This window comes from Chelmon rostratus, chromosome 14 (genome assembly GCF_017976325.1).
Source record: "Chelmon rostratus isolate fCheRos1 chromosome 14, fCheRos1.pri, whole genome shotgun sequence".
NCBI lineage: Eukaryota > Metazoa > Chordata > Actinopteri > Chaetodontiformes > Chaetodontidae > Chelmon > Chelmon rostratus.
Genome location: NC_055671.1, coordinates 23,690,786 through 23,709,188, shown reverse-complemented (window position 1 = coordinate 23,709,188; position 18,403 = coordinate 23,690,786). Strand labels below are relative to the sequence as shown.

The following is an 18,403-nucleotide window of genomic DNA, read 5'->3' as shown; positions in this document are numbered from 1 at the left end:
GGTGGCTACAGGACGAACATCCTGGATGGCAGTGGCGTGCACAGACTTTTTGAAGGGCAGGGGCAAAAAGGACTTCACTTTAGCACGCGTTTTAGCGTCCAAGAGGGCACTTCAGCACGTGTTTTGGGGTCCAATAGGGCACTTTAACACGCTTTTTGGCTCCCAAGAGGGCACTTTAGTACGCGTTTTTCCCCCCCTGTGCACGCCACTGCTGGATGGACCTTTCTTCATCTCACAGATGGTCTTTGCACATTTCAGGGTGTTGATGAAGTTCGAGCGTAGGGTTGTGATTGACTCAGCTGACTTGGAGGCTCTGGCCTCACAGGGTCACGAGGACTTCAGTCTGGTGTTATTAGCTGAGCTCCTGGCTCGTGGCCGTGGGGTTTCCCTGACTGTCCGTAGAGCAGAATACAGGGTGGGTCAGGTTAAAGGTATCCTGTGGAGTTTTTGACTCCGCTTGTAGCGCCATGGAGCCATGTTTTTATGACCGTGAGTGTGTGTGTGATGCAAAACAGGACACTAATGCAGAAGAAGACTGAAAGCTAGCAAGCATGGGGGTAAATTAATTACGCATTTTTAATAAAGCTTACACAAAAGGTTTAATTTTAAATAATGTAGTATTGTTATTATATTGCAAAGAGACACGAGAGGAGAAAGATCTCTTGCTGGTTAGTCCACTTTTTGTTGGACAGAGAGCAGGCTTCTATTTAAAAACCTTTTCTGCTTCAGTCTCCTGATTTGTCTCTTCCTGTGTGGAGGATTTTTCCCACAAGTGACTGCACGAGGCGTTCTGTGCCAGAGTTTCTTTGAGGCAAATAGTGCAGAAGTGCGAGAGTAAACTTGCTTCGTTGGTGACTTTTAATGTTTTTTTTACTGGTTTTTAACTAACAGCAGAGTGCAGAATGTGAAAGAATACACATGTAGGTTGGATTTAAAGTCTCGTTTGATCAGTAATGGAGGAGACTTTGATTAAAAAAAGCTGGAAAAAACATGTTCAATATTAACGGCTATGAGAGGAGTTTCTGTTTGGTCATAATCATCATGCCGTGAAGTTTTACAGCCATTGGTCACTTTGTGTGTGTGTGTGTGTGTGTGTGTGTGTGCTAACGACAGGCCTTGTCCAGCGGTGTGTGATAATCCAGAGAGATGAAAATGGCTTTGGGCTGACTGTAAGTGGAGACAACCCTGTGTTTGTGCAGCTGGTGAAAGAAGGTAAGTAAGGCTCTCTCTCCCTCTCTCTCTCACACACACACACACAAACACACACACACACTGACGTGCCCTAACCCTAACCTAAACCTCCTTCCTAACCTTAACCTCATCTGTAGAAGCGGCATGACTCTGCCTTTTGTTTTGCAGATGGAGCTGCAATGCGAGCCGGTGTTCAGACGGGAGATAGGATCATTAAGGTGAGACTTTTTGTTTCCTGCTTAGCATCTCTGTGAATGATGAAGCTAATCCATTTAGCCTTAGCTTCTCTGTGAGGATGCCCTGATCCAACGTTCTGCCAACGCTTTTATTAAAACTAATTTAAAATGCATTTATTGTGAAGCGCGTGCAGCTGGCAGCTTAAAGAAAGCTCACTGTAGCACATGACCAGACCGGAACAGAAAGCTGTATTTAAAGTAGACCGGACGTGTTGCTGATACGGCAGGTCGGTATCAGATTGGTGCGTCCCAACTGGAGTGAGCAGCCAGGTGTGGAGTCACCAGGCTGGATGCCAGCTGTTCAGGTGTGAACACAGCTGCTGCAGTATGTAGCTGGGGTCACATCATGGGGGGAAAATGAGAAAATGTGAGAATTTAATGCTTGAAGCATGTGCAGGAGCAGGAGCGTGTGGCAGGGGAATAACACAGAGACTAGAACAAACCCTTTTAACCCATTTTATATTTGACAATAACAAAAACATAGAGCTCCTTCATCTAATACACGATGATCAGCTGATCAGCTGTTCTCCCAATGCTTTGTGTTTCCTGGCAGGTTAATGGGACCTTGGTTACACACTCAAACCACATAGAGGTTGTAAAGCTGATAAAATGTAAGTATGCACTTTTAATGACATCTTCAGTTTGTTGCGTCAGGTTTTCATTTCAGCGATTTACGCGACACATTAATAGTGTAATGTTACCTAGCCGGGTACGAGGCTAAAGCTGGGCACTGATCACTCTGTGTGACGTCACTCATACGTTTCTGGTGTAAGGCTTTACTGCTGGCAGCCATTTCTTTCAGTTACAGGAGCCATGAAATCCTCATGGTGGTGACTGTGATGGGCTTTTCACCCTCAGCTATTAAGACCTCAGCTTCTTCTTGTGGAAAACTGATATATCGGGGCTTTCCCATTCACTTGTGTGTACAGCTGGCTTGGACAAGACATATATTTAATGACATAATTTATCAGTATTACAGAATAATTTTGCCCTTTTATGTGGTCAGATGTTTCTCTGACGGGGCTCTTTCTCTCAGCCGGTTTGGTGATCAGATCTTCACGGTGGCTTCGATGCTTTTATGTATCAGCATTCTTCTTCTCCTCACCCTCCCTTCATTCCTTTCCCATGACTGCTCTCTGGCAGCGGGGTCCTATGTAGCCCTGACAGTGCTGGGGAGGCCTCCAGGGCTTCCCCAGATCCCCCTGGAGGAGGCAGAGGGGGAAGAGAAGGAGGAAGGAGCAGAGGTCAGCTCGTCCACATCTCTCTCGGCGCCACACTCACCTGCACTGCCAGGCGGGGAGAAATGCAGCCATGTGACCAGCGGCACGTCCTGCGGCCCTCAGGAGCACATCACCTCCGCTCTGCTTGACGGGGTAAGGTTTCATGTGTAGCTACTAATAATAAGAGGAGGCAGCGTGCAGATAAGACATAAAACCTGCTGTGTTTCAGGACTTCCTGATGAGATCTGATGTAAAGTTGTCTTGTTCAGAAACAGAAACTCAACGTCGGGTTTTGTTGTAAAATCAAACCCAGAAAACTCACTTACAGTCCCATAACCACAGGCATGCCAGACCAAATAACACAAACAAGATAAGCAAGTAATACACAAGTGCCAAAACTGAGGGCTAAATTAAAGATGCAACGTGTTAATGTTTTAAATGCAAGTGCACAGTTTACTGCTGCTACAGCTCCACTGTCGAAGGGACAGATACAGGAAATCTTTCCTGCCACATGCTATTGCAATATACAATAACAGCTAAAAAAAAAATAAAAAAAATCTAATAATAATAATACAATACTTATTACCACTACTGTTTGCTTTTGATATTTTATTATTATGTATATAATTTTTTACTGCTTGCTATTTTGATATTTTATTATATAAAGTTTGTTCTTACAGTCACGGTACACTTTATTTTCACTGCCATTTGCTTTTGATATTCTTATTTTGATATTCATTTTGCATTTGATATTCTTTTTTGTGCAATACTTTTACAACTGTTTACTATTTGGCTATTTTATTATTATGTTTATAATCTTTTTACTGCTCGCTACTTTTATATTTTATTATGTATAGTTTGTTCTTTATAGTCTTATTTTCACTTATTTTACTGTGTGTAATGCTGCTGCTGCACTGCAATTTCCCAGCTTGGGATAAATAAAGTATATCTATCTATCTATCTAGAATAACTTTTATAAAAATTTGTTTAATTTAGGCATTTTTTTTTGTTATTTTTTAAGTGATTAAAGAATGAAATGAGAAAACTGTTTGATATGTGGATGCACTTCCATTTGCACAATAGAAATCAGGGTTTGGACTTTTTCTTATTCACAATACAAATCTCCCAAAACCTTTTCTCTTACAAAGGATTCCACTGTTAAACCTGGAGTTTGTGATAAACAGCATAACAGCGGTTGACGTTCAGAAAAATACAGTAAATTGATTTCGTTCCTGGGCGATCATATTGGCGTTTCACGAGTCTGCACGCAGGTTCATTTGGAACGAACAGGTGCGGACGCGAGAAAGAAAAAACTTCCTGAGGAAATCTGCTAAAGGGCTGCGTTGGCTGACTTTGTGCCAGCAGGAAAATGAGTCCCTGTGTGTTGATGTAGCTGTTTTCTAATGTTTTCCACCAGCATGACGTAACACAAACTGAACAGGCTACGAAGCTGTTAGCCTCTTTATTTCTGCTCCTGTTTAAACCTCTTCTTTACATCCTGTTCAGTCTATAAGTTCAGACAGGTGAACAAAGTTAATGTTCAGTTATTCCTGCAGAGATACAGAACACATCTCATGCTGCTGTTTATATGCTTATTCTATAATAATATTCTCCAGAAGCGCACAGAAATTTTACAAGTGAAACACTGTCGCTGACATTTCCTTCTTTTTTAAGGTGGTATTGCTTGTGTGTGATTTGCTCTCTGTGGATCTCAGCGGTGAAGTGAAACTGCTCTGACGTGATAATATTTTCGGCTGTGATAAGGAGCATGATATCAGCAGCTTATCTGGCTGGTACAACCCACGCTGCTCATTATTTTTAATTAGCCCCATCGTCTCAGTCCATTACTGCCAGCTTTTACCAAAACTGCTGCAGCACGGCAGCGATTTGTCCCCTTTGTGACATCGAACGTGTCAAACTGGAGACTCGGTTTCATAAAATCTGCAGAATCTAAACTATGTGTTTATCGTAGCTTATTGGCCATTTTGTTGCCACATTCAGTTCTAACACTTGAATTTGAAGACATGCAGAAGACGTGTAGTAAATAACATTGTTGGAAATAGTCAAGTGAATAATTTACTGTATTTCTTTATAAATGTTCATGTTCCCCTTTTTTTCTTTTTCACTTTCAGTTTGATTTATATCACTTCTCTCTTCCTCTGTGTAAAGCTCCCTTCAGTCGCATTAGTATGTTACGGGAATAATGATGTTAGGATTTGTTTGTCACTGCATCTCTGACACTTTTAGCTCAGTGCTTTCTCTTTGTCTCCTCTTTTAGGCTGAGAACAAAAACATGCACAGCCAGAAGGCCGACATCCTGCAAAAGATGTTAACCAAGGAGCAACAGGACCTACAGGTGTGTTTCTGATTCAGTGAGACTGTGACACTCACTATCCTGTTTCGTTAATTATGAAGGATGTTATATGTACAGCATATTATTAACTCCTTAATATGTTCGTTATGGTTGGTCTGCCTTGGATCTTGTTGCCTCCGGTTACTTATTAAAATATTTGACCTAAAGTCATCTCAAGAGGTCATCAAATATCTTCAGTCTTCAAAATATATTTTGTGCCCCAACGTTTGTCTGGTGTGGGATTTATTTGAAGGCAAAGGAGGAGGAGTACAGCAGAAACCCCCGACCGAAACTACTGAAGGAGATCCAGGAGGCCAAGAAGCACATTTCACTGCAGCAGGAGCAGCTCTGCAAAGCAGCATTACAGGTGCTGTGCACACACACACACACACACACACACACACGCACACACACACACTCACTCAAGATGTGTTAGAACTCTTGTCTCTTGTCCTTTACATCCTTTGACAAGTTTGACGACATTTTTTCTGCAAAGTCTTGAGCTCCGCCTCGCCTGTCGCGTCCGCACACTTCACATTATCGCAGGTCACCGCAGGCGCTTTGGTGTGCAGGACCTGCGTTAACTGTAGCCGATAGGAGGGTGAACACGTTCTCATGTGTGTTTCAGGATGGAGCCACATGGTCCAGGAATACTGAATCTGAGGAGGGGGACAGCGGGCCTCCTCTGAGGGCGCAGACCCCGTCCTCGCGGGGTGACAGCGGTAACGACGGCTCCTCCACCAACAATAACTCTGTGGGTATAATGACAGATCACAGCAGTCAGTGTGGTGAACCACATTACCCAGAAGCACTCTGCACTTAACTTTGCCAACTGTGGTTTTGTTATAGTTGTGAGCCGGCTGCTGAAGTCAGTGTTGGTCGCTGCTTAAACAATTGTTGTAAAAAAACTAATTAACAGAAGATTTGGTCATTAATTCATTGTTTAAGGAATTCACTGTAAATTTAATTTGTTGTGGACTTTGGATTGTTGGTCAAACAGGACAAGTAATCTGAAGACGTGGCAATGAATCCAAAAAATAATGACGAGATTAATCAATAATTACCAAAATAGCTCCAGTTTCGACTCCAGCATGATTTTTTTTTTTTGTCATTTTAGTGACCGTGTTTTTCTTTTATGGAGGTTTTCTGGCTAATTGACCCTGGATCAGGTGTTTCTGCTGACATGGGAGCATTGTTAATGATGCGCTGTGAGAGAACTCAGGATCTGATGTTAAATACAACAGGAAGTCTGAAAATGCTGCTTACCCAGAGTCCTTTGTGAAAACAATCTTTTTTATCACAACTTCTATAAATAGGGATGAAACAGCGGTACTTTCCAATCTCTTGGGATTTCCCAGTATTAAGCACCAGACTAAACAATCAATTTGGCTTAAGTGTTGTGTTGTTCTGTGTGTGTGTGTGTGTGTGTGTGTGCGTGTGTGTGTGTGTGTGTGCGTGTGTGTTTCTATCTGTGTGTATTAGATTCACAGCAGCCCCCTCCAAGAGAGTCCTGGCAAAAGAGAGACACCCTGTCAGAGCCCAGACATCAGCCGCAGAGACGGCCTCAGCTTCTGCCCATCGCCGGACACTGAGGACACCCCCGACATGGTAATACACACTCATTCTCACACACACACACACACACACACACATAGTGACACACTCAATCTGATGTTTTTACTCCTCTTCGTTTGGTAAAATCATTACTGTGAAATCAATTTGAAGCCACAGTGACATTTTCGATGCAACACAAAGTGTGCGTATGATGATGACATGTCTGTGTTTAACCATGCCATGTGTCAGCAGGACTCCAGTGCTCAGTGCATTGTGGGTAACCCTCCCTACCTCCTCAACCCTCAGATCATCGGAGCAGAAGATGACTACTTTGACTCTCAGCAAGAGCAGGTATCCAAAGATCTAAGCAGCTTAGGTTGACTGGATGTCATATTTTCTTCATCTGCATGAACATTTAAAACAATAATCGTGTCCCCCTGCATGAGTGATGCAGTCATTCACATATTTTAATTTTCATAAAAATACCTGCAGATGGGATGCAAACCTGGGATACCCCCCTCTCTTTCTCTCTCTCTGTCAGATTAATGGAGAGTGCAGCTCTTTTCAGAGTTTAGACTTGCTGAAGTCTCGGCCGGCTCACCTCGCAGTCTTCCTCCATCATGTTGTCTCGCAGTTTGACCCTGCGCCTTTGGTAAATATGAACACACACAGTAGACACCAAGGCATAATTATACCCATACTGTTAATTTGGTGAGCTTTCTGTGGGTTGACTCCAATATGAAAGATGCATATACTTCTATTCTATATTACTGTGCTTCCATAAAGCAGCTTTTCTCGCCTTCTTTCCTCTGTTAGCTCTGTTATCTCTACGCTGACATGCACAAGCAAACCAGCTCAAAAGAAAGCCGACGCTTCTTCATGGAGTTCCACTCACTCTTTATAGATCGAGCGGCGGTACGTTGTTCTCTTGCTTTTTCTTCCTCAGTCAATTTCGTTTCTCGTAGACCACGTTTCTGGCTTTATTGAATCGTTTGTATATTTGTCGATGTGACTCTTTTTCTGGTCATCTTTTCCTAGAATCTTAAAGTACCACTGCCAGAGACAATGGCAGCTGAATTGGGTAAGGATCAGAAAGACACTAGCATGTACCTCAGATTTCTTCAATTAACTGACACAAAAATATTTCATAATTTTACATGTTAAATCACCATTACACTGAGATCCTCACAGATGGGAGCTGCAGTAGGATATCGACTGTGTTTGAATGCTTTGGGTGTCTTTGTGTCTCTGCACAGAGAAGCGGAGGTTGGAGTTAATCCCAGAGGAGCTCTGCAAACAGTACACCCAGGTTTTACAGGACACACTGCTACCAGACCTGCACAAGAACCTGGAAGATTTCAGGTCAGAGGCACACAATTGTATACCCACTCTGGTGATAACTTTTTAACTTTCTATAGGTTATTTTCAAGCAGGTGATACCTCTCCATGTTGCCCTGTGAATGATGTTATTCATGCGCTTGTGTTTATATTCATATGCATGCAGACAGAAGCGTAGCATGGGTCTGACTCTGGCCGAAGACGAGCTGTCTAAGCTGGACTCGGAGCAAGGAAAAGAGGCTTTGGAGAAGGAATGCTCCTGTGCTGAACACATCCTCTCCAAGATAGAGGATATCCTGTGAGTCCCTGAGCCCAGACAAACTTAAAGACACGTACATGTGTACATTCAACTCCTTTATTCTTTGTGTGACTGTGAGCGTGCTAACCCTGAGTTGCCTGTTGCAGGTTGACCTCACAGCCCACAGAAGAGGAGAAGTGGTAAGGCAGGACAGTCAGTGTGATTAACTGTTTCAGTTTCTGTTCAGTCTAATGTAATTTACATTAAATTACATGGAAATACCTCAAAAGACAACATTATGACAGTAGCTTGAGTCTCATGCATGAAAAATATTATGTGTTTAATCTAGAACTTATGATGTGTTAACTACTGCACTGTATACAAAATACAAATACTGTATTACATCATTATCATTGTTTTTTTTTACATCATTATCATTATCAAGAAGTTGGTATTGTAAAGAAATTTGAAGTTGAACCCCACTGATTTGTAAATATTGCTGTACAGTAAATAACAATTTGCTTTTTTGCCTGACTGTGTCGTGTCATGTTGCAGCCAAACGATGCAGTATGTGATTCTCACCTATATGAAGCACCTTGGGGTGAAAGTGAAGGAGCCTCGCGGCCTCGAACATAAACGAGCTCGCATCAATTTCCTGCCCAAGATTAAGGTCGAATACCTTGTTGAGTAACATGCACACACAAAAATATACTTTATCATCATGCACACACGTACATGTGAAACCAAGCTACCTATCTATCGGTCGTGCTAGCTAGGTTATTGCATCTGTCTTAGCTTGCTAACATTAGCTCTAGCAATCTATGTAGCTAGTAAATAGGAAATGCCTATCGATCCATCTGGCTATTGTAGCTAGCTAGGCTATCTCAACTATCTTAGCTTGCTAATATTGGCTCTAGCAACTAGTAGATAGTTACCAATAATAGTACCAATAATGAAGCATCTATCTATCTATCTATCTATCTATCTATCTATCTATCTATCTATCTATCTATCTATCTATCTATCTATCTATCTATCTATCTATCTATCTATCTATCTGAGCTAGTTTGGTAAATCTATCTTAGCTTGCTAACAATAGTGTCTATCTAAGATTTGTCTGTCTTAGCTTGCTAGCTTGTAGCTTTGTGGTTATCTCTAGCTCTCTCTGACCAATAATAGTACCATCTATCTATCTATCTATCTATCTATCTATCTATCTATCTATCTATCTATCTTAGCTTAGCTATCTTAGCTTGCTAACAATAGCTCTAGTAACAGCAATAGTGAAGATCTATCTATCTCTTTGTGTGTCTAAGGTAGCAGCTAGCTCACTGGTTATCTCTGTCTTAGCTTGCTAACATTAGCTTTCTGTTGATATATGTAACACTATCTGTGTCTCTATTGTCTATAAAACAGTTGCATGATATGATCATGACATTATGATGTGAGCCGCTAACTGGTCATTGTGAATTATCAGCAATGCTTTTAATGGCCTTTTAATGGATCATCTGTTTGAAATTCTGCATTTTCAAGTAATTATTTCAAATATGTGTCATTTTAACAAGCAGAAGAGTATCAAGCCCGAGAAGGAGGGTGAGGAGAAGGTGAAAAAGCCTCGGTTTCCCAACATCCTCGGCCCTCCTCGGCGTCTGAGCCGAGTAGATTCTACTTCAGGTGAGGAGAAAACTGCAATCTAAACCTTCAGTGTGTGGTTTTAAAACGTCATAGACACATTTTTACTAGAGGTAGTAAAGAGGTGGCCATGTTTTTTCCATCCTTGCATACATGCGTGTTTGTTGCTTTGCGTGCAGTCGGTAAGGCCGTGGAGCTGAACAAGCAGCGGTCACCAAAGCAGCTCTCCCAGCCAGCCTTCGGCATCCCTGAGCAGTCGGACTCCTCCGCCCTGAATTCTGGACGGATCCGTGGAAATCAGCTCAGCGAGGGATCCGACACCAGCACCCAACTTTCACCGTCCACCACCTCCCCGACACACAGCTCGCCCACTGGTCAGGCCTCAGACACCAGTGGACAAGACTCAGACTCCAGTAAGATATCCTCGCTTGTCTTCCTCCAGACTGTCTTTTGGGATATTATCAGTAATGTGACAGTTGTGTTGTAGGTCAGTGGCTGCCAACTTTTCTTTTGACCCCTCGTCACACGTTGAATGTTTATAAGTTATGAGCAGTTCAGTCAAGGAGTGATTTTCTCTCCTCTGTGTGTTTTATTTTAATGTTTTTAGGCTTGACAAGAAAAAAAGGAGAATCAGTGATTGGAAAAGAGTCCAAACCAAACCAAATTTTGTCTAACAGGACATTTCATGACCCTTTAGGCTCATCTTAAGACCCCTTTTGTTGGCTCTAAAATAATAATAATAATAATAATAAACTTTACTTATGTAGCACTTTTATTAACAATTTTTGAAAGGGCTTTACAAAAGAAAAAATAATACCAAATGAGGCTGGTAAAAGAGAGAAGAAGGCCAATAAAATGACCTGAATAAGAGCAAATAAATAGGAATAAAAACATTATACATCAAATATGACAATGCAGTTCTCACAATGGGGTATTAGGGCCACATTTACAACTTCTTCTCTTCAAATAATATGTTGATTTTAAAATATTAAAATGTTTTTTCCCTAATTCTGCCTTTTTTTTCCTCAAAATATATTTTCAACGTTGTCAACTGTTGAGTAGTTGCACTGAAAGTCACACTTGTAGTCTCCTTCAGTACATCTGCTCCTTGTCAGAATAAAATATTTTGGTGGTTTGTTATTACTTTTAGTTTGCTCATTCCTTCACTCACATATTTGAAGCTAACAGAAAAAGATTTGCATGTTCTTTTATCACTGAACCAGACACAAATATGAAAATACACACATATTTGAATGGACCTCTTTTCTCTACAGATGTGTCTCCATTCTGCATCCAGCCCAGACTGGGCGAGGGTCTGCAGGCTGGCGACCACCAGGACGGCATCTCCAGTCCGACCAGCACTCAGTTTGACTTCAGCCCCTCCAACCTGGAGCAGCTACAGGAGGAAGACCAGGAGGCTTTCGGGTATTTACAGGCTTTGGATTTTCTCTTAGTGCTCCCACTCCTCAGGGATGCAAGAGCGAGGTTAGAGGTGCTCAAAAAAAGTCGTGCAGTACAGACAGAAGCAACTATGTTATCACATCTTAGCAGAATATATGCATAGCAGCAGTAATGATAATGTCACCTCTTCACCTGTAGACTTCCACTCTTGCTGACTACCGACTGTATCTGACTGAATTGAACTTTCTTCATCAGTGTTCTAGATGGGCAGGAAAAATCTTCATTGCGATTTTTGTCTGGTGAACAGTCTGGTGAACAGTCCAAAACCCAAAGACATTCAGTTTACTGTCACATGTGACAAATAAGAAGCTGCAAATCCACACGTTTGAGCAATTGTTTTTGCATTTTTGCTCATTTTATTTATTGATTTTTCAAAAGAGTTGCATATTGATAAATTGTTTCAGCTCTACATTAATGGTTATCACAGGACAAATCACAGCAGCAGAGAATGTGGCATGAATTTCATCAAAAATAATACGAAAAATAAGCATATTTAATATTCTAGCATTTTTTAGTGCAAAAAGTAAAGATTAGCATGACACATAAAATCCCTCATCCACCCGTTTCCTCTACCGCCGTTATCTTTGTAATAGCCTCTCTGCCTCTGTCTTTATCCGGCAGCAGGATGGAGGTTCAGTGTGCGGTGAGCTCAGCTGACATCCAGAGTGAAGACGACCAGGGGGGTGAGATGGAGTGTGAGGAGGACCCTCTGAACTGGCAGAGTCTGGTCAGCCGAGGTGTCCTAGCAAGCCTGACGCCACAGGAGATCAAACGGCAGGAAGTCATCAACGGTGAGTCACCGACAGTTCGCAAATTTCAGAGCATGAAACGAAAATGACGGAATAAACATAAAGCATATCCCCTGACGTGTGCGCGTCTGTCCACCATCAGAGCTGTTCTACACTGAGCGAGCACACCTGAGGACGCTGAAGGTGCTGGACTGTGTTTTCTACCAGAGGTTGAACCGAGACGGCATCCTCCCCCCAGAGGACATCAAACACATCTTTATTAACCTGGAGGAGATCATCCAGCTGCACGGTAACGTCACTAACCCACACGCCTGCATGCCACAGAGGGATGAGCACAAATCATAAAATTTATTAGCTAATATTTGTAATTGTTTACTAATCATCCAGATTTTCAGTAAGATCAACATGAGACGCTGAATGTTTGTATTTCAGACCTTCTTCCCTCTCTGCTCCACAGTTTCTCTAACAGAGCAGATGACAGCGATCAGGAAGAGGAGTGAGACATCAGTGATCGGTCAGATCGCAGATGATCTCCTGGGATGGGTAAGACCAGTTTCAGTTCATGCAGGAGGCAGATTAAAAGCTTCACACCTGTACACACCTGCACACCTGTACTGTATGATCCAAAAGCAGCTGTAAAAGCAGATTACTTATAGTATTTATGAGCTAAAGCCCAACTTTCAGTCTCACCCTCTGCAGGGGGAAATGTGTTTGGTGTTTTGGTATTTTTATTATTGCATTGTGTGACACTTTGACTTATCAAGCCTACTTATAAAGCATTAATCAAAATTTCTTGTAATAACTTGAGAGTTTTTGGAGCTTACCAAGGGCTTCATGGCTCTCTGATTCATTCCTGTGACATTATATTTTTTTGTTTCTGTTGATTGGTGTCATAAACATCCCAATTACTGAAAAACTAAAACAGAAGCCCTGGGAGGAAGTTGAAGCGATTGGAAATAATTACTGAATGATAACATTCAAAAATCATTCTGTAAATTAAGACAAACTCAGAGCAGAGTTTGCATTAACAGGAAACAGCATCGACAGCGAATAAGAATTAGATCAAAAGAAACAAAATGTAAATTAGCCAAAGTTAGCCTAAAAGGCTAATTTTATCTGCTGTCCCAGGCCAGATGTTAAAGGCAACCTAAGAATATAAAAAAACGACCCAAATTCACAAAATTCAGTACAGTACATATCCACCAATAAAGGATAACACATTATAACACATGGTAGTTAATTACAATCCTTACTAAATAAGTAAGATAAGCAGAAATAAAGGCCTGCCTCTTATATTGTCTTTGTGTCTTTGTGTGTTGATTCCAGTTCAGCGATGAGGAAGAGGAGAAGATAAAGAGAGCAGTGGGAACTTTCTGCAGCAACCAGCCGTCTGCACTGGAGCTCATCAAGAGCAGGCAGAAGAAAGACCAGAGGTTCACTTTATTCATGCAGGTCAGAAAAGAGTCAACCAGCACAGTCTGCTGCCAGGAAGTGACACGTTTAATCAGGAGGAAGTCGACCTCTCTGCCTTCACTCATCGGAGCGGTTTGAGTTCTCCCATTCAGAAAAAAAGTTTGTTCATTATGAGTTCTCAAACTTTTCCTGGCTTCAAAAGCCTAAAAAGGTTCCCACACCACAATTTCAAACAGTCATTAACGACGGTAGACGAAGCAACTCATAAAAAAGGATCAAAGTTGAAATTTAGTGAAATGAAGGTCAGCGTGATAGCATCAGCAGACTCGTATTAGTTTATTTTCACTGCATGAATCCCAATAATTCCATGTACTTTTACTCCATATTTTTCCACTAGTCATCCACGACCCCGGCGCAGTGGCTCTATGGCCTCACAGGGGGCCCGCCCCCCAGTTTGAGAACAACCGGTTTAATGAGAAAGTTAATTCTTGACCTCATAAAAAATAGTTTGACAAAATAATTTTAATGTCCACATCTGCAGATGAAGACTGTGACATGCAGCACAGTATCTTTACAATAGAGTCAAATTATTCCACGTTACACTTAATTGTGTAACGCGGAATAATTTGACTCTATTGTAAAGGGCATAAAATACACTTACACATAAAGGGCTCGTATGAAATAACTAATATCATCACTGAAACTGAATTTAATGCTTCATTTATTACATTTTAATGCTTATAGTGCTTTTTAAAATGCTATATCTGCAGTGTGTATGTACAGTTATTTCTATAAGTGTAAATTCACGTGTTGAATCACTTGTGGACAGGGAGCCTCTATATGCTCATTTAGAGTGTATTTAGGACTCATAGTTTATGTTTTGTGTGTCTTCAGGAGGCTGAGAGCAACCGTCTGTGTCGCAGGCTTCAGCTCAAAGACTTCATTCCTGTAGAGATGCAGAGAGTCACCAAGTACCCGCTCCTGCTGGACAGCATCGCCAAGTACACAGGTACAAACTGCACAGGTGGGAATGTGCCCGAGGCTGTGCATCAAGCAGCCGTTGGTTATGTTTGTTCATCTTCCCGTAGAAGACGGCGAGGAGAAGGAAAAGGTGAAGAAAGCTGGAGAATGCTGCAAAAAGATCCTCAACCACGTCAACCAGGCCGTCAAAGAGGCTGAGAACAAGCAGGTGCAGACATGAGGATCATTGTAAAAAATCAGTTCGGGCTAAAGCAGCGCTTAAGTTCTCACAGGAGGATTTATTCATGATTAAAATAACGAGTTGTGTTCTTCCTCAACAGAGGCTGGAGGAGTATCAGAGGAGGTTAGACATCTCGTCCCTCAAACAGAGCGAAAACCCCATGATCCTGGAGCTCAAGGCAAGAAGCTAGCTATACATAAACTATGTGAACTATGGGCTAATATCTAGTCATGGGAGATGTACGTGTTATTGGTGAAGATGTTTATTGTATTGTAATTGAAAAGTGATTCTTATCCTGCAGAATCTGGACCTGACCAAGAGGAAGATGGTGCACGAGGGGCCTCTCTGCTGGAAAGTCAACAAAGACAAGATGATTGGTACATATGCACACACCTGTAAATGAGAATAACATTAAAAAACATCAGCTTGTGTGAATAAAGAGGCGGATCTTCAGGTGGAAGTTTGTGACTGAATGAAATACAAGAGGTCAGGTTACAATATTTACAGCAATGCAGTTTTATATCGCCTGTGTTTTCCTTTCAGAGCTGTACACGATCCTCCTGGAGGACATCCTGGTTTTACTGCAGAAGCAGGACGAGCGTCTGGTCCTTAAATTCCACGGCAAGAATCTGGCCAGTGCCGCCGACAGCAAACACATCTTCAGCCCCGTCATCAAACTCAACACTGTCTTGGTTCGTCCAGTGGCAACTGGTAAGAGCTGCACTCACTCCAAAGTACTTGTGGTCTTGTATTTTGTATCGCGCTGAGTCATGGTTTACTGGATCAGTCCTCTGTGTATTCAGCGTCCCCAGAGGATGAAGTTTCTGGTGATGCCCTGACTTTTTATCAGGTTTTGAATGAAATGTCTCGACAACTATTGGATGGATTGCCGTGAATTTTGATCCATATTCATGCTTCTAATAGGATGAATTGCAATCACTTTGATAAGCCTTTAACTTATCATTTAGCTCCAGCATCATTTCTTCATAGTTTTGTTCGAAACATACAAAACTAACAACATTCCCGTCAGTCTCAGCTCTATTTTGTGTTAAGTGCAAATTTGCAAATATTAGCATGCTGACACGCGAAACTTAGATGGTGAACTTTGGAAAAAGACCTGCTTAAAATCAGCATATTAGCATTGTCATTGTGAGCATGTTTAGCATTAGCATTTTCAAAGCATTTCTCACAGAGCTGCTAATGTGGCTCTTGTGCTTTCTTACTGTTTTGTGCATAATGTCACTGTTCTTAGCCGTTTGTGCTCTGTATACAGTGTATACTAAGTCTTATGTGTATATTTAACTGCTAATATTTTTTTCCTCATCAGACAACAAGTCTTTCTTCGTGCTGTCCATGTCGGAAAACGGGGCTCAGATCTATGAGCTGACGGCCCAGACGGTGTCCGATCAGAGGACGTAAGTCTCACACCACAAACATGGCTGCATGTCATCTGTTTCCTCCGTCTCATCCTGCTGTATCGCCTCCATCCTCCAGGTGGCAGTGTCGGATCACACAATGTGCAGACGCCATGAAGGCCAAACCTCACAACAGAGACACACCTCCAGCTCAGTCTGAGTGAGTCCGCTGACGCCTCCACTCACTGATCCTGAAGTTTTATTTATTAGTTCTTATTTTCATTGTCTCTGATGTGTTTCAGTGCTGAGCGGGATGCTATTGAGATCATCAAACATGGGATGCCCAAGACGAGCAAAGAGCCAAATGGGACATCAGGTGGAAGCATCCATTTTTCAGGTATGTTGCAGTTTTCATCATTATTAAAGTCACAATTGTGACGAGTGTCTGCTCGTCTCTGTTTATATCATTTTAAACTGAGTGTCTCTGTGTTTTGCACTGTTTGTTGGAAAAAACAAGCAATTTGGAGACATCACCCTAAACACAAATTAACAAACTGTGTACGTCTATCTGTAAATCTAAACAGTCAATAATTGAAAAATATAATTAAAAAATTTTGTGAAAAAGTGTTTAACATGTTACATTCAGTTTAAAACTGCACTTTTTGTATAATGTGTTTGTCCGATGTACGTTATCCCCCTTTTAATGAAAAATCTCGATGCGTCCCAGATAAAGACGCCGCCTCCTCTCCAGACATTCAAAATCCACCGAGTATGACCCCGTTCGATGGCATGAAATCAGAAGACGAGGAAGAGGAGCTGGCCATAGCAGACAGACGGGAGGAAGAGGAGGATGATGAAGAGGTGGATGAAGCAGAACTAGAGGCGTTCCTGGACGGGCAGCTGGCAGACAGACTGCCCTTCCTGCTGGAGGGGTCGCGTCAGGGCATCGCCATCGAAAGCCAGGAACACTGTGCATTCAGTATACCCCCCTCCAAAGGTGAAGAGGCTCTCAGGACATGTAAGTCACATGTTAAAGGGTCAAATCACCCTCTTGTGATGTCTTTGCTATGCAGATTCTGGTTTTATCTGCCCTGGTTTTGAGATGTCAGAATCGTCTCAGCAGAGTGTAAGATGACATTTACTTCAGAAAATAACACATTTTTCTTCGTCCCAGTGGCGATGCTGAAACAGGCTCTTTTCAACCACATGATGAGCAGAGAGGCAGAGGAGGAGACAGAGGAGAGGAAGCAGAGTGGGGCCGCTGAGTGTCAGCTGAGCTCTTTGCCTGGGAGCCCTGAGGGGCCCTCAGCTGCGTCTGATGAGAGCCCAGCGTCTGCAGGTTCACAGAAAGACAACCCTCAGCCCCCTTCAGGGCACGCCGCCATGTCTGAGACGGCGGAACGCAATGGTGAGGGATCCTCAAGAAGTTTTCTTTATGGGTCACTGACAGCCGTGCTGAAAGGTTAAAATAAGGTTACAGACAGTAACGGTTAGCTTAGCTTAGCATAAGGACTGGAAGCAGGTGGAAGCGTTTTGGTGTTTTTGCACATCTGTTGTTTTACAGATTCAAAAAACAAGATAGAACTTATTGATTAACAGGTGGTGCAACTAGGTGGAGTCTGTGACAGGTGTTTCCCCCTGTTTGAAGGCTTTATGCTAAGCTAAGCTAACTATATTAACTATAATATTTCATAGACAAATGTGACTAAGTGGAATTAATCTAAATCTGCAGCAAAAAATGAATAAATGTATTTCCTGACATGTTGAACTATTAAACAGTTTTGTTTCCAATGATTAGCAAAATCGTTGACTTTCTTCTGCCTGCTCCGCTCCTCCGTTCAGGTGGTTTTGTGGTTCTGGATTTCGGCGGGGGCTCTGAGGAGTGCAGCACTGATGATGATGGAGGAGGTGACGTGGGCATCGACATGAGGAAACTGCTGTCCTCCTCCTCGCAGACAGGGGGCAGCGGTGGCCCCAACCTCAGCAGGCAGCTCATGACCCACCTGCGCCTCCTGCAGGCCGACCTGCAGTATCTGAAGGTACTGTAACTGACAGCCTGTCGCCGTTAGCTGCTTTTACACAAAAGCCACAAAATGTTTAGTTCTGATGGTTTTAATGTCGGGAAATTGAGTTTTCAGCATGTCTCTGGAATTCGAGTCAAAATCTCTAAATGTTAATTAAATGTCTTCAAATGATTCGTTTATGCTGAGAAATCTCAGGAATCCTGGAGAAAGAGTTCTGTAGCCCAAGAAATAACTTTAAAATCATGGGAAAACCATTAACCCCAAGCAAAACGGCATTGTATAACCGTCAGAGACCAGCAAACGTTTTGAACGTACTGCACACATAAATCTACATGAAGAGGACATCTCTTACATTATGCCTCTGTCATCTGTTGATGCCTTCAGCTTAACTTCTGCACCGCAGTGTTTGTTTGCTCCATCATTGCCTGATCTGTGGCT

General features: G+C 42.2%; 1 protein-coding gene across 4 annotated transcripts in view; it reads left to right on the top strand.

The window, feature by feature from the left end:
* LOC121617046 (rho guanine nucleotide exchange factor 12-like) overlaps positions 1–18,403 on the top strand; it is a 37,368-nt gene that overhangs the window by 15,625 nt on the left and 3,340 nt on the right. The window contains exons 3-36 of one of the 4 annotated variants that reach the window (XM_041952037.1): positions 1,114–1,212; positions 1,360–1,409; positions 1,981–2,038; positions 2,571–2,800; positions 4,926–5,003; positions 5,254–5,367; positions 5,629–5,754; positions 6,483–6,608; positions 6,804–6,905; positions 7,096–7,206; positions 7,371–7,469; positions 7,593–7,635; positions 7,811–7,916; positions 8,059–8,190; positions 8,298–8,330; positions 8,686–8,800; positions 9,699–9,804; positions 9,942–10,175; positions 11,037–11,187; positions 11,848–12,014; positions 12,115–12,261; positions 12,430–12,515; positions 13,299–13,424; positions 14,280–14,394; positions 14,474–14,574; positions 14,687–14,764; positions 14,888–14,963; positions 15,130–15,297; positions 15,914–16,001; positions 16,081–16,161; positions 16,244–16,338; positions 16,669–16,959; positions 17,116–17,349; positions 17,784–17,980. In XM_041952037.1, coding sequence (XP_041807971.1) covers positions 1,114–1,212; positions 1,360–1,409; positions 1,981–2,038; positions 2,571–2,800; positions 4,926–5,003; positions 5,254–5,367; positions 5,629–5,754; positions 6,483–6,608; positions 6,804–6,905; positions 7,096–7,206; positions 7,371–7,469; positions 7,593–7,635; positions 7,811–7,916; positions 8,059–8,190; positions 8,298–8,330; positions 8,686–8,800; positions 9,699–9,804; positions 9,942–10,175; positions 11,037–11,187; positions 11,848–12,014; positions 12,115–12,261; positions 12,430–12,515; positions 13,299–13,424; positions 14,280–14,394; positions 14,474–14,574; positions 14,687–14,764; positions 14,888–14,963; positions 15,130–15,297; positions 15,914–16,001; positions 16,081–16,161; positions 16,244–16,338; positions 16,669–16,959; positions 17,116–17,349; positions 17,784–17,980 — 4,163 coding nt within the window. Of the gene's footprint in view, positions 1–1,113; positions 1,213–1,359; positions 1,410–1,980; positions 2,039–2,570; positions 2,801–4,925; positions 5,004–5,253; positions 5,368–5,628; positions 5,755–6,482; positions 6,609–6,803; positions 6,906–7,095; positions 7,207–7,370; positions 7,470–7,592; positions 7,636–7,810; positions 7,917–8,058; positions 8,191–8,297; positions 8,331–8,685; positions 8,801–9,698; positions 9,805–9,941; positions 10,176–11,036; positions 11,188–11,844; positions 12,015–12,114; positions 12,262–12,429; positions 12,516–13,298; positions 13,425–14,279; positions 14,395–14,473; positions 14,575–14,686; positions 14,765–14,887; positions 14,964–15,129; positions 15,298–15,913; positions 16,002–16,080; positions 16,162–16,243; positions 16,339–16,668; positions 16,960–17,115; positions 17,350–17,783; positions 17,981–18,403 lie in introns of all 4 variants that reach the window. The other 3 variants (XM_041952038.1, XM_041952035.1, XM_041952036.1) reach the window with 3 other exon arrangements.